The following is a 12,047-nucleotide window of genomic DNA, read 5'->3' on the forward strand; positions in this document are numbered from 1 at the left end:
TATTCATTATTTTGTAATTTGCTTCTGTATACTTTGTGTAATGTAATGTGACTGGTTTTGCAGCAACTACAAATGGGTCAGCAAGGACACAATTGGTTTCACTGACGTACTTCTAGCCTTGAGCTTTAAAGGCACAATGTGCCTGACATCACTTGACAAGTCATTACACTATCCTATAAAATGTGTCAGTGGTCTTTATTCACTGACTACTTTGTTAAATGTAAATTTTAGGGTAGCAGTAGTTCATTTGTCAGGTTTTATTTTTGTCAACCTGCCATGCGGAGGATGGGGCAGATATGAGCAGCTGCTAATCAAATCAGGATGGCTGTATTGATCTGTGCAATCAGAACATTACTTTTGGAGAATTTCATCAATAATTTGTATTATAGTCATAAAAGTGCTTGGTTCGCGCCTGGTTTTGTACTTGGACTAGTAAAGTATGTAATCATATCATTTCCATGTAAATGAAAACTATCAGGCTTTGTGCTGCTGTGTTTACCGATGTGGAATAATTGGATAGATTTTAAAGCAGCCCACTGGCAGCTTTCCACTCATGGCTTTGGATTTAAAGATCAACCTCTCATCACCCCCACCCACCTTTGTAAGCTCACAAAACCTCCCACACCAATCACCAGGGGAATACAGATGCACAAAATGAAAACAATGTCCAGATGTCACTGAGGAAATGACAGAGCCTCCATGTGGTGGTCATTATGAGAGGACTGAGACCAGCGCTTTTCTTCTTGCCCCTGACTATGCTTGTGCTGGAAGGTCACGGTTTCGAGCTCCAGGACACAATCCATGCCCTGATAGAGGAGAACATTCACCTCCATGATCAACTGGAAAACCTGACGCAGGCCTTGAGGGAGCTGAAACGGATGCTCTGGCGTCGCAATAATGGTATGGAGGTGTTCTTCTATTAACTGCAAATGCAGTTTGAAGTAAACACAAGGAAGACGAAGGTAGAACTGCGTTAATGTTAATATTTGAATCTGAGTTTTACAATTTAAAACTGCCCCTTAAATTTGGATTTCTTTCATGCTTTTTATTACATTTCGTTGGACATAACTGACTAAAAACACGAGAATATACAAATATAGTTTATTTTAAGATGCTTTATACTAATAAGATCTCTTTTTAAGTATATAACAGATTCAGGAAATATAGACTGTAGTGAAAACTGCTATTTCCTGTTGTTTCTCTTATTCTTCCTCTTTACTCATTTATGATCACAGCATGTGTTAAAAACAATACAACTTTAACTTAAAGTACCTGGTGAAACTATTCATAACCCTTCAACATTTTTATCCTGGTATAACTGCATACTTCAAAATACTTCATGCAATAGACCAACATAAAACAGTACCTACTCTGGTATCCAGAAAGAACCCACATAAGCATGGGAGAAGAGGGAAACTCTGTGCAGAAAGACCCCAGTGCTACTAATTGTGCAGACCCCACCTGAGTCAATACTTTGTAAACCCCATTTTGCTTAAGGCTTTTTCAGGAGTATGTTTCTACTACCTTTGCATATCTGGAGGCTAAAGCTTGTGCCCATTCTTCCTTCAAACATCGCTCACACTTGGTTAGACTGGGCCAATCTAAACTATTTATCTCTGCTTGGGTGTTTGAAATTGGCTTCTGGAAGAAGCACCTTAGCCCCATTCTCAAGTCTTAATTTTGGTTTCCAGGGCCACTTTGGGTGCTTCTTTCTAATGCTCTCAGTGTTTCAGCCTTGTCTCAGATGGTTTGCAGTTGGGCCATAATCTTTTTTGTTTGTTTGTTTGTTTGATCAGTTGAACAGTGCTACATGAGATGTTCATAGTTTGGGATATTATTTTATAACCTAATGCTGGTTTAAACCTCTCCACAATTCTAAGCCAGACCCATCTGGTGTGTCTGCTAATGTTGACAGATTGACTCTTTTTACTACTTAGGTTACTACTGAAGGCAATTGGTCACACTTGATTTTATTTAGAGATATTAGAGTAAGAAAGCTGAAGTCAAGGGCACAAGTCACTTCCCATATTTTTTTTAAAAAACATTTAAAAATCTAATTTTTCTTTATCGTCCACTTCACAGTTACATGAAACTTCAGTTTAGCCAAGCCTTAAAAATCCACCCAAAAATACATTTGTGTTTTTGGTTGCAGCCTGACCAAATGAAAACAAAACTAAACAGATATAAATACCTTTAGGGGTGCATTTTTTTTTAAAACTTATTACTGTGCATAGTTTTAAACTGAAGCTAACAAGGCTGCTGTATTTCACATGTAGATCCGGACCATTATGAACACCACGTGCATCATAATGAGGACGTACAGCATTTGTGGGAGGAATGGTCGCAACATGGTGCGTATCTCTGAAGCTTAGAGTGAATTCAGTGGGTTGGGTAGCAGCTCTGGTCACTGCACTGACAGTCTGACAGTGGCAGCAGGGCCATACCCTTTATTGGCATTGACCTCATGAACACACAGGCTGCAGAGAGATAATGAAACGTGTTTAGAATCAACTCAACCCACAAACGAGCATCACATTATCTATACCTACTTAATTTCAGAACAGGATAATGAGAGTGTGCTTCTCTCTCTGTACCAGGCATCAGTGCAGAAACTCATCTGCTGCTGGAGAACGCCTTCTGTGGACATGATGTGACCAGCTCAGCTGCCCCTTTCTATGAGGAAGCAGCCCCCCTGCTGCTGGTGATACCCTGCCTCACAGTGCTGTACAGCTGCTTGTAGCCCCAATTAGCCTGTTTTCCTTGCCGCTCACTTTTTCTTATAAAGTCAACTCAGTATCTCTTGGCATCGTGGGATTAATCTGGGAACCATACAGTGATTTAATCAAGCAGTGAGTTTTGTTGCTGTCTCAGGGATAATCACTCCCCAGATCCATCCTGTTCAGACCGATTATTCACATGACCTCTTTGACTGTATTAGATGCATCATATTTGGATAGCTTTGTGAACTGTAAAGCATATTCAGATATATAACAGTAGAAGGCTTAATCATGGCATTTGTAAAGGGCATAACCGTGCCTTCCAAAATTATTTATTCCCATTGATTTTTCTTTCACATTACAAACACAAATTTCAATGTATTCTATTAGGATTTTATGTGATGAACTAGCTTAATATGAGTCACTTTGTATGGGTCTACCACATAAAAGACCAATAAAATACATTGATGTTGGCAATTGTAAAATGACAAAGTATAAAAAAAGCTCAAAGTTTAGCAAAAAGTACCATTAGCCATCCATTAAATGCAAGGAAATGCCACAAAGGCTTACAAATAACCAAAATAAATCTACTGCTGAAACATTTAAAAATGCTCTGGTTCACAGTATTAAAAAGCTGCATAATTTAATATGTGTTGCCTCAAAGCTATTTTGTAAAATTTCCTGGGACTTATTGAGCAGTCACTGTTTAACATTATCATTAGATTTCTATTTTAATTCAGTGGTATAATAATATAAAACAACTAAAGGTAAATCATTTACTAAAAAAATTATGCACTCCTGCTGATTCCAAGGAACCGGTCCATTAGCTTAAAAAGACAGCATACTGGATGATCCCTTCATTACAATTCACTTTTACTCACGACATAAGTTTAGTTTCAAAGCAAAATATCACAGCGTCACTCAGTAATATGGAGTTAAATTTGTCTCAATATTATTCAATCAAACAAAAAACTAATCTCAATCAAAAAATATTAAGTTGTGATCAAAACATTCAGAGTTTTTTCTCACAAAGAGAAAAAAGTTTTTTGCAAAACATAAACTTTTATTTGCGCATGTCAAAAATCTTTGGTTAAGAGTCTCGCTTTTTTGGTTTTGACGCTCTCTGTTTTTGGTTGAACTCAACGAATGTTGAGTTCTGGGAACATGAACATCCTGGGCGGGGCCTAAAGATGAACGCTGTAAGACGTTTCCCTATTGGTTAGCGCTGACTAAAGCAGCAGACTCTGATCCCCCGCATCTCTGAACTTCTGCTCCAACTGCAGGGCTTGCAGCGTCGCTTCACTGAGGAGACATCAACTGTACAGAAGAAAACTGCAGTCAAGTGAGCCGACAGTCAGAAATACGCGGTGACGTCACCCGACATTAGCTCTTTCTTAAAGATTAGCGTCGCGCATACAAGGTGCATTACAGTAATGGAGCAAAAAGGACGCCGATCCTGGCAACGGTTGAGAAAATAAGAGGAAAACAGAAAAGTAACCTACAGAACATTTATATTAATTACATTTTTACAACTTTCACATTCATGTTTTATGTAAAAGAATAAATATTTTATATTTTACTGTACAGTTTTGGAGAAATATCTTGTCAAAATACCTCAAAATGCTCAACCATTATATGCATTTGTCCCACTTTCAGGAATTTATTTCTCCAAAACCATGAGAAGTGACAACACAATCATTCAGATTTTATCAGAGGGTCATCTATATTATAACCAGAATTAGTATTTCCTAATTTTACTGTAGGTTTCTGGAGAAATACACAACTACCCCAACAAAGTAGCACAAATGCTTCTTTTTGGTGAGGTTGATGAGATCCTGGGAAGTGGTCTGGACAGCTTAAAGTGCAAGAGCATCCAGATCTCCTCTGACCTCTCCTGGACTGGAAACGCCCCTCGCCTGTTGAAGAAGGTACAACAACAGCTCTTCTTCATCTCCTCAGCTGCTGACAGATGCCTACAGGGCCACGGTGGAAAGCACTCTGTGTCTCAGCAGGACAGTGTGGTGAGGGAACTGCACAGGAGAGGAAGGAAGTATCACGGGTTGTGAGGACAACACACAGGATTATGGGATGCCGTCTGCCCGACATGGATTCTGTTTTATACTACACTTGGGGTAGTTGTATATTTCTCCAAACCTTTACAGTAAAATTATGAAATACTAATTCTGGTTATAATATAGATGACCCTCTGATAAAATCTGAATGATTGTGTTGTCCCCTCTCATGGTTTTGGAGAAATAAATTCCTGAAAGTGGGACAAATGCATATAATGGTTGAGCATTTTGAGGTATTTTGACAAGATATTTCTCCAAAACTGTACAGTAAAATATAAAATATTTATTCTTTTACATAAAACATGAATGTGAAAGTTGTAAAAATGTAATTAATATAAATGTTCTGTAGGTTACTTTTCTGTTTTCCTCTTATTTTCTCAACCGTTGCCAGGATCGGGTCCTTTCTGCTCCATTACCGTAATGCACCTTGTTTGCGCGACGCTAATCTTTAAGAGAGAGCTAATGTCGGGTGACGTCACCGCGTATTTCTGACTGTCGGCTCACTTGACTGCAGTTTTCTTCTGTACAGTTGATGTCTCCTCAGTGAAGCGACGCTGCAAGCCCTGCAGTTCGAGCAGAAGTTCAGAGATGCGGGGGATCAGAGTCTGCTGCTTTAGTCAGCGCTAACCAATAGGGAAACGTCTTACAGCGTTCGTCTTTAGGCCCCGCCCAGGATGTTCATGTTTCCAAAAACAGAGAGCGTCAAAACCAAAAAAGCGAGACTCGTAACCAAAGATTTTTGACATGCGCAAATAAAAGTTTATGTTTTGCAAAAAACTTTTTTCTCTTCGTGAGAAAAAACTCTGAAAGTTTTGAACACAACTTAATATTTTTTGATTGAGATTAGTTTGATTGAATAATATTGAGACAAATTTAACTCCATACAGTAGGCACACATTAGTTTTAAGCCAAATTTATAAGAGGAAGCGTTTGTCAAAATTGCTGGAGAAATGCACATCTAAATAAGATTTAAATTTCGGTCTGCACAGATTTGCTAAAACCATGCTTGATCCAGGAAACGTTTGTATTAGTCTACAGGGTACATAGTTATTGCTACTGAAATAGAGATAACCTTTGATGGTGCAAGATAATATATTTTGCTAATAGAGGCGACACAGAGAGAGGATGCATGGGCTGTTTGGGTGCTTGGAGACTGTCTGGGTAGCAGAGCCGTTAGATTTATAACTGACCAACAGGAAGCGGCTTCAACATTGCCTTTACCTGCTGATGTTCCTTGATGAAAGGTTGGATTCTATACAGCTGCAACCACGATGTATTTTTGTTTGTGAATTCCACCACCGATCAATATATTGATTAATGTAAAGTCCAACTTATACTTTCCTTCCACGACTTCTGCTCTTGATCAATTGTTAAAAAAAAAGCAGTGATTTAAAACACGCTGCAGTTTATTTGAGGGTACAGCACATATAAAAGTAACAAAACTAACAAGTTCAGTCTGGAGATAAAGGTTCAATATTCACAAGAGTGAAACATGGATGATACAGCAGACAAGACATGAAACGATGCAATGGAATGTGTTGAACACAAAAGATCAACAGTCAGAGTTTAAGAAATAAATGAACCGTATATATAGCAACAATAGTATTCCAGCTGTGTTTTAAACAATGATCATAAGTGACATTTACTCTTCCAGATATTCAGAATGGAATGACATGAAGCAATTTACTTATTCTACTTTTGCTCTGGTGCTGTGTGCGGTCAGGGCATAATCTCTACAAGGGGTTCACATAAATAAATATGATATATAGTCCATGCAAACTGGGTGTGCAGGTTTATTAAGCAAAATATACATATTGGACATTTGAGCACTAATCTATGTCAAGGTCTGAGTCTTCATCACTAACATTGCTCTGAATGATGGCTCCATTGCGAAGTGTCTTTGGGACCATGGGGGGCTTCTCCGGCAGCAGGCCGTACTCCTGCAGAAGAGCCTCTAGGTCCACGGCGAAGAAGTCCTCCCCAAGCTGATCGGTGAGCCGCACAAAGTTGCCTATCAGGTCACCCCCTTTGTATACGAGCAGAGCAGGAAGAGCACTCTCTCTGAAGAGCGCGCTGGTGCTGATGGACATGCTGCGCACGCTGCAGAACTTCACCTGAGGGTATTCATGTGCCAGGCACATCAGGCTGCCGCTCATGGCATCGCAACCTGGGATCTCTGGCTCATAGATGTGGATCATTATCAGTGTGCTCTTGTCCTCTTTGTCCAAAGCCTCCAGGAACTCCTCCCCGCTGTTAAGCTCATGAACCTGCTCGAAGCGCTTTCCGCGGCAGAGCTGGCGTTGCATTTCTTTGATGCGCTGCATGCGGTACTGCTGGAGGAAGTCTTCATCGTCCTCTTCCTCCTGGAGCATGTTGTATTCCTGCATGGTCATCTGTGGAACAAGAGAAAGCCAAGAAAAGGGAAAAGTACAGAAATATTTACATCAAAGAAGAAGATAAAAAAAAAAAAAATCACATTGGTTTCTTTCTGTGTATAAAAGTAAACAAAACAAATGTATCAAAACATATTTTGTTAACTGTGTCAACTAGCCTGATGTCAGAAAAAAAAAAAAAATACGCGTAGCAGGTTCGTTTTTCTTTATTATTCCCCTGTACTTAAACTAATCCAGCTACATTCAAGAGTCAGATTTTCTTTAAGGGTTCATAAAAACAAACTGAATTCAACTACTTCCTGCTTACTTTGCTTTTAATTTTATCCTTCAGCTTTTTCTCCTCCTCTTTTTCTTTTATCAGGTCGAGATCGGAACGGCACGTCATTGACAGCTTCTTTATCAGTCTTTCCATCTCGTTTTTCTGCTCCTGTTTCTGTTCCACCTCCAGCTGCTTGTACTTCCTCCAGTCATTGATGACTCCCTTTGGTCCTGAAATGGAACATTTAAAAATCCACATTATTTATCTCGGATGATCAGAGGTGCAAAGCTTGCAGAAGTGTTCACACCTTTTGGAGTGTTTTCAGATTTTCTAATGAAACAACCCAAAACGAAACTTTATTTCAGATTTTATGTGATTGACTAACACAAAGCAGTCCATAATTGTGACCCAAACTAATAAATTATAACAATAAAAAAAACAAAAAAAAACATATCTTTACTAATAAAAAATCCGAAAAGTGTGGCATACATTTGGGGCCTCCTTTACTAACATGCCCCTAAATACAACTGGGCTCCAACAATTGCCACCAAAAGTCACTTAATACGTAAATAGACCTTACCTTTTTGTATTTTGTTTGTGGAAAAGTTTAAAGCAGGACTAAAGCAGAATATAGGGATAATGATATCAATTGCAATTTAAGCCAATTTCTTTTTTTTTTTTTTGCTTTTGTGTCTTTTTCATCTGTGCTTCCCTACACTCCGTGACCTTTAGCAGTTTGGGCAATGTCATTTGTGTCTGATGTGAGCCTCTGATGCTGTGAGACTCCATTCAACTGGATAAAAATTACATTTCCATGTGAAATGTGAGTTCCTAACCCTTGGAATATAAAAGTCAACAATTAATGCACTCCAAATAGTCCTTTGCTTCATGAACATTGCACACACTGATACTGCGATGATTATATATTTGAAGGAGCGGCAGAGATCACCAGCTCAGGAGGGAGGAACACAACTATTAATTATGCAGCTCACAAAACTGGCCTTTATGGAAGACAAAAGACATAAGAAGTCCGGTTTGTGGTGAGGCATAATCTATATATGGAACACAGCAAACATGGGGAAGAAGGTGCTTTGGTCAGATGAATCCAAAATCTAACTTTTTATCCAACATTCAATATGCTTTTTGTGGTGGAAAGCTAATATGGCACATGATCCTGAACACAACATCCCCACAGTGAAACATGGTGGTGGAATTATGGCATGGGATGCTTTAATTCACCAAGATCAGGGAAGCTGGTTCAGTGCTGATAAAAAAAAAAAATGGATTATGTTACATACAGGTCATTCCTTAAGAAGAAATGACTTTAGGGCAGGGATCTAAAACTCCAACCCTCAAAGGATGGTGTCCTGCAGCTTTTAGATGTGTTCCTGGTCCAACACATGTAAATTAGATGGTTGAAGTTTTACACAGTCATGTTAAAGTCCTAATTATTTGATTCAGATGCAATGAAGCAGAGAAAGATCTAAAAGCTGCAGGACACCAGCCCATGATGACTGGAGTTTGAGACCCCTGATTTAAACTGAGGCAGAGGTTTACCTTTCAGCAGGAAAACAACATACAGCCAGAGTTACAAATGAATGGTTTGGGTCAAAGTATGTTTATGTGTCAGAATGGTCTACGCCAAGATTTAGAGTATAAATGTGCAAAGCAGGTAGAAACATCCAAAAAGATTGGATTGCAGCGAAAGGTGGTGCGGCATACAGATGCAAGCAACACTTCAGATTTTTACTTGGAAATAATTTGAAATCCATCCATAATTTTCCTTTGAATTATGTGCCATTTTGAGCTTGGACGAATAAAAGTGAAAAAGTTAAATGTTTGTTTAAATTTAAGAGAACAAAATCACAGCGCCTTCTGTCTATATCACCTGTGTTGACAGCACTTCCGTCTGCGCTGAAGTCTATGTCAGGCTCAGTGGCACTTGCATCACGGATGGTCTTTTTCTCCCCATCTTCATCGTCACTGCCTTCATCCTCACTGCTGCTGTAGTAGTACTGCAGCTTTTCACCCAGCAGCTTGTCATCCAGAGTAGTCATGGCAGTAGCTCAGCTGTAGAAAGACGCAACACAATATCAGACCTTGATTGATTAATTCCTGTCCTGGCTGACGAGACTCTTCTTCTAAATTTATCTGACCAGATTGTTTAGGCTCTATTCTAATCCAGACTAACAGATATCCAAGCCTTCAGAAGACAAATACAAGAGTCTTATTTGGAAAATAGGACATCAACAGCGCATCAGCTCACTAAACTTAAGCTGAAAGTCCTTTTGTGTGGCCATGTCTGATCCGTGGAAAATCCAGCCTGGGCGACAGATGGAGCAACAAAGAGGAAGTCATTGTTGACAAATCCCTCTCACATTTCTAGTTTTTAACGCTAACTATATTTGACCAAACCACCATAAAGCTAATTTGTTTTACTTACTATTTAACCACAGCGAATACTACGTCTTCAGATTTCTATAGAGTATATGCGATACATGTAAACAGTAGCTAGGCCTTTAACCCTTCCGATGTTGACATAATAGCTAACCCGGTATTCAGTCAGTAATTGTGCGTAATATGTTTATACACTACTATAAAAAAAAATATAGAGTACATAATTTTACACTGACTTTATATTTCTAGAGTGAACAAGGCGAACGCACTGTTCTTCGGATAAAGTGAACTTAGCTACATTAGCATTAGCCAAGAAGCTAGCTAGCTCTCATCTTAGTTACGACTCAAGCGGCACAACCAGCTTAATCTCTTTCGAAATGTTAAATTTTTACACAACTGTTAAACCTGCTCATTTATAACAACCTACCTTATAATAAACCCAGAAACCGCTGTATAATATTTGCCTGTTCACTATAATCTGTTTAAATTGGCTCCCACAAGCCACGCCCTCTGCTTAATGATGCATATCTTCTTCTTTTTCTGGCGGATCGCCAAACAGCTCATTGGTGCATACTGCCACCTACTGTATATTAATGTGTAACATCCACAACTTCCACCAATGAAATTTGAGACTGGACAGATCTTTTTTTTTTTTTGTCTTTTTTTTTACAATCTTTACTGTTTCATTGTTGTGGACTTTTTTGAAGTTATTTCTACAAAATAAGTACTGCAGTTCAGTATTGTTGAAGCACATTGGTCTGTTGGTAAAGCTTGCTTCTTAGAACTTAACATGTTGCTGGAGTCCTACACTGCTCCAAAGTTGCTTTTACAAAATGTTTTTATAAGGCAGCCCCTGTACATGAATGGTCTCATGATGGATATACTTTTTCTGGATTTCCTAAACAGTCTGAAAACCCCCATTTCATGAGAGACAATACTTCACCTGTAACCCAGTCCAATGCAGTCTAGTCCTGGTACTTCAGAATGTCATTCTGTATATTGTTTTTTCTTGGCTGGAAGTGGCATCTTTGCTGTACTATCTGACATCAGGCCAGTCTTTGCCTCCTGGTGTGTGCAAAAGCACAGACACCTGCCTGAAATATTTCATGTTTAAGCTCTGCACAGGTGGCAGAGCGTGAACAGGATCAAGTCTTAGCTTAATCCTGATTAGGAAATGTTTCTGGCACCAGCTGGATTGCAGCTTTCTTTGCAACAATTTAAACTTTATAGTTTATTTGCTGATGGTTCAATAAATTGTTGATTTGAATGCAATCTTACTCACAGCAATATCTCATCCTAGTCATTTTTATGCAGTGAGGATGATAACGTGTTTCCTTGAAAACAACCACAGATGAAAAAGAACGATTATAAGCATGAATCCCATTTAAAGCATACATGTTTTTAATCCAATCAGAGGGATAGAGTTATATGAATTGCCCTGTCCTCGCTATTATGTTCCCCTTAGCACACAGCAAGATTATTGAAACGATGCAAGCCGGCTATTCTGTTTCAGGACCAAAACATAGTGGAAACTGGATTTTGTGATAAGTGTTCATTTTCATTAACGTTGTAATAAATGCAATTAACTGCATTTCATCTGATCACCCTTCATAGCATTCTAAATGAAATTGTCATCATGTAACTGAAGCATTAAAGTTTGTGAAAAAAAAAATGGGTACATGGTGTCTTGTGTGGCCCTGGGATAGACTGGCAAGCACTTCACAGTGTGCCTCGGCTCTTCTCCAGCCCACCGACCATTGGATGGATTGATGCACATTTGGTATAAAAACAGAAACATTTTTAATGGGGCACCCAGGTAACCATCAAAATACACCAGTTATATATTATATAACATTTGGAACCAGAATACAATAACTTCAAAGTATTTGCTTGTTTTCAGTTGAGATCAATTAAATTAAAATACCTAAAAGGAAGCAAATACACATGGAATTGTGACTCATAATGTAACTTTTTTAATTGTTTTTTTTTATACAACTGGTGCATTTTTAAACCTGTCCTGAGTAAATTAAGAGTTCTCGTCAAGCAGTTGCAACGTTTGCTTATACCTCTGGCCAGGTTAGGCTAAAAATATTATTCATATATATAAAAAAGAATGGTACTTATCATATTTGGTTGATCTCATAAAGTATCATGGCCTGTCGTCGCAAAAAAGGTTCCACTGGTGTCTGTTGGTGTGAAATACAATGCC

The 12,047-nt window shown here is 38.7% G+C and overlaps 1 protein-coding gene across 1 annotated transcript in view; it reads right to left on the bottom strand.

Moving 5' to 3' along the window:
* Positions 1–6,177: 6,177 nt before the first annotated feature.
* pdcl (phosducin-like) overlaps positions 6,178–12,047 on the bottom strand; it is a 42,779-nt gene continuing 36,909 nt past the window's right edge. Inside the window, exons 12-14 of the mRNA XM_047373507.1 lie at positions 9,330–9,507; positions 7,490–7,671; positions 6,178–7,182 (exon numbers count right to left, since the gene is read on the bottom strand). Coding sequence (XP_047229463.1) covers positions 6,619–7,182; positions 7,490–7,671; positions 9,330–9,507 — 924 coding nt within the window. The 3' untranslated portion in view covers positions 6,178–6,618. The remainder of the gene's footprint in view (positions 7,183–7,489; positions 7,672–9,329; positions 9,508–12,047) is intronic.

Source organism: Girardinichthys multiradiatus, chromosome 8, assembly GCF_021462225.1.
Source record: "Girardinichthys multiradiatus isolate DD_20200921_A chromosome 8, DD_fGirMul_XY1, whole genome shotgun sequence".
Lineage (NCBI taxonomy): Eukaryota > Metazoa > Chordata > Actinopteri > Cyprinodontiformes > Goodeidae > Girardinichthys > Girardinichthys multiradiatus.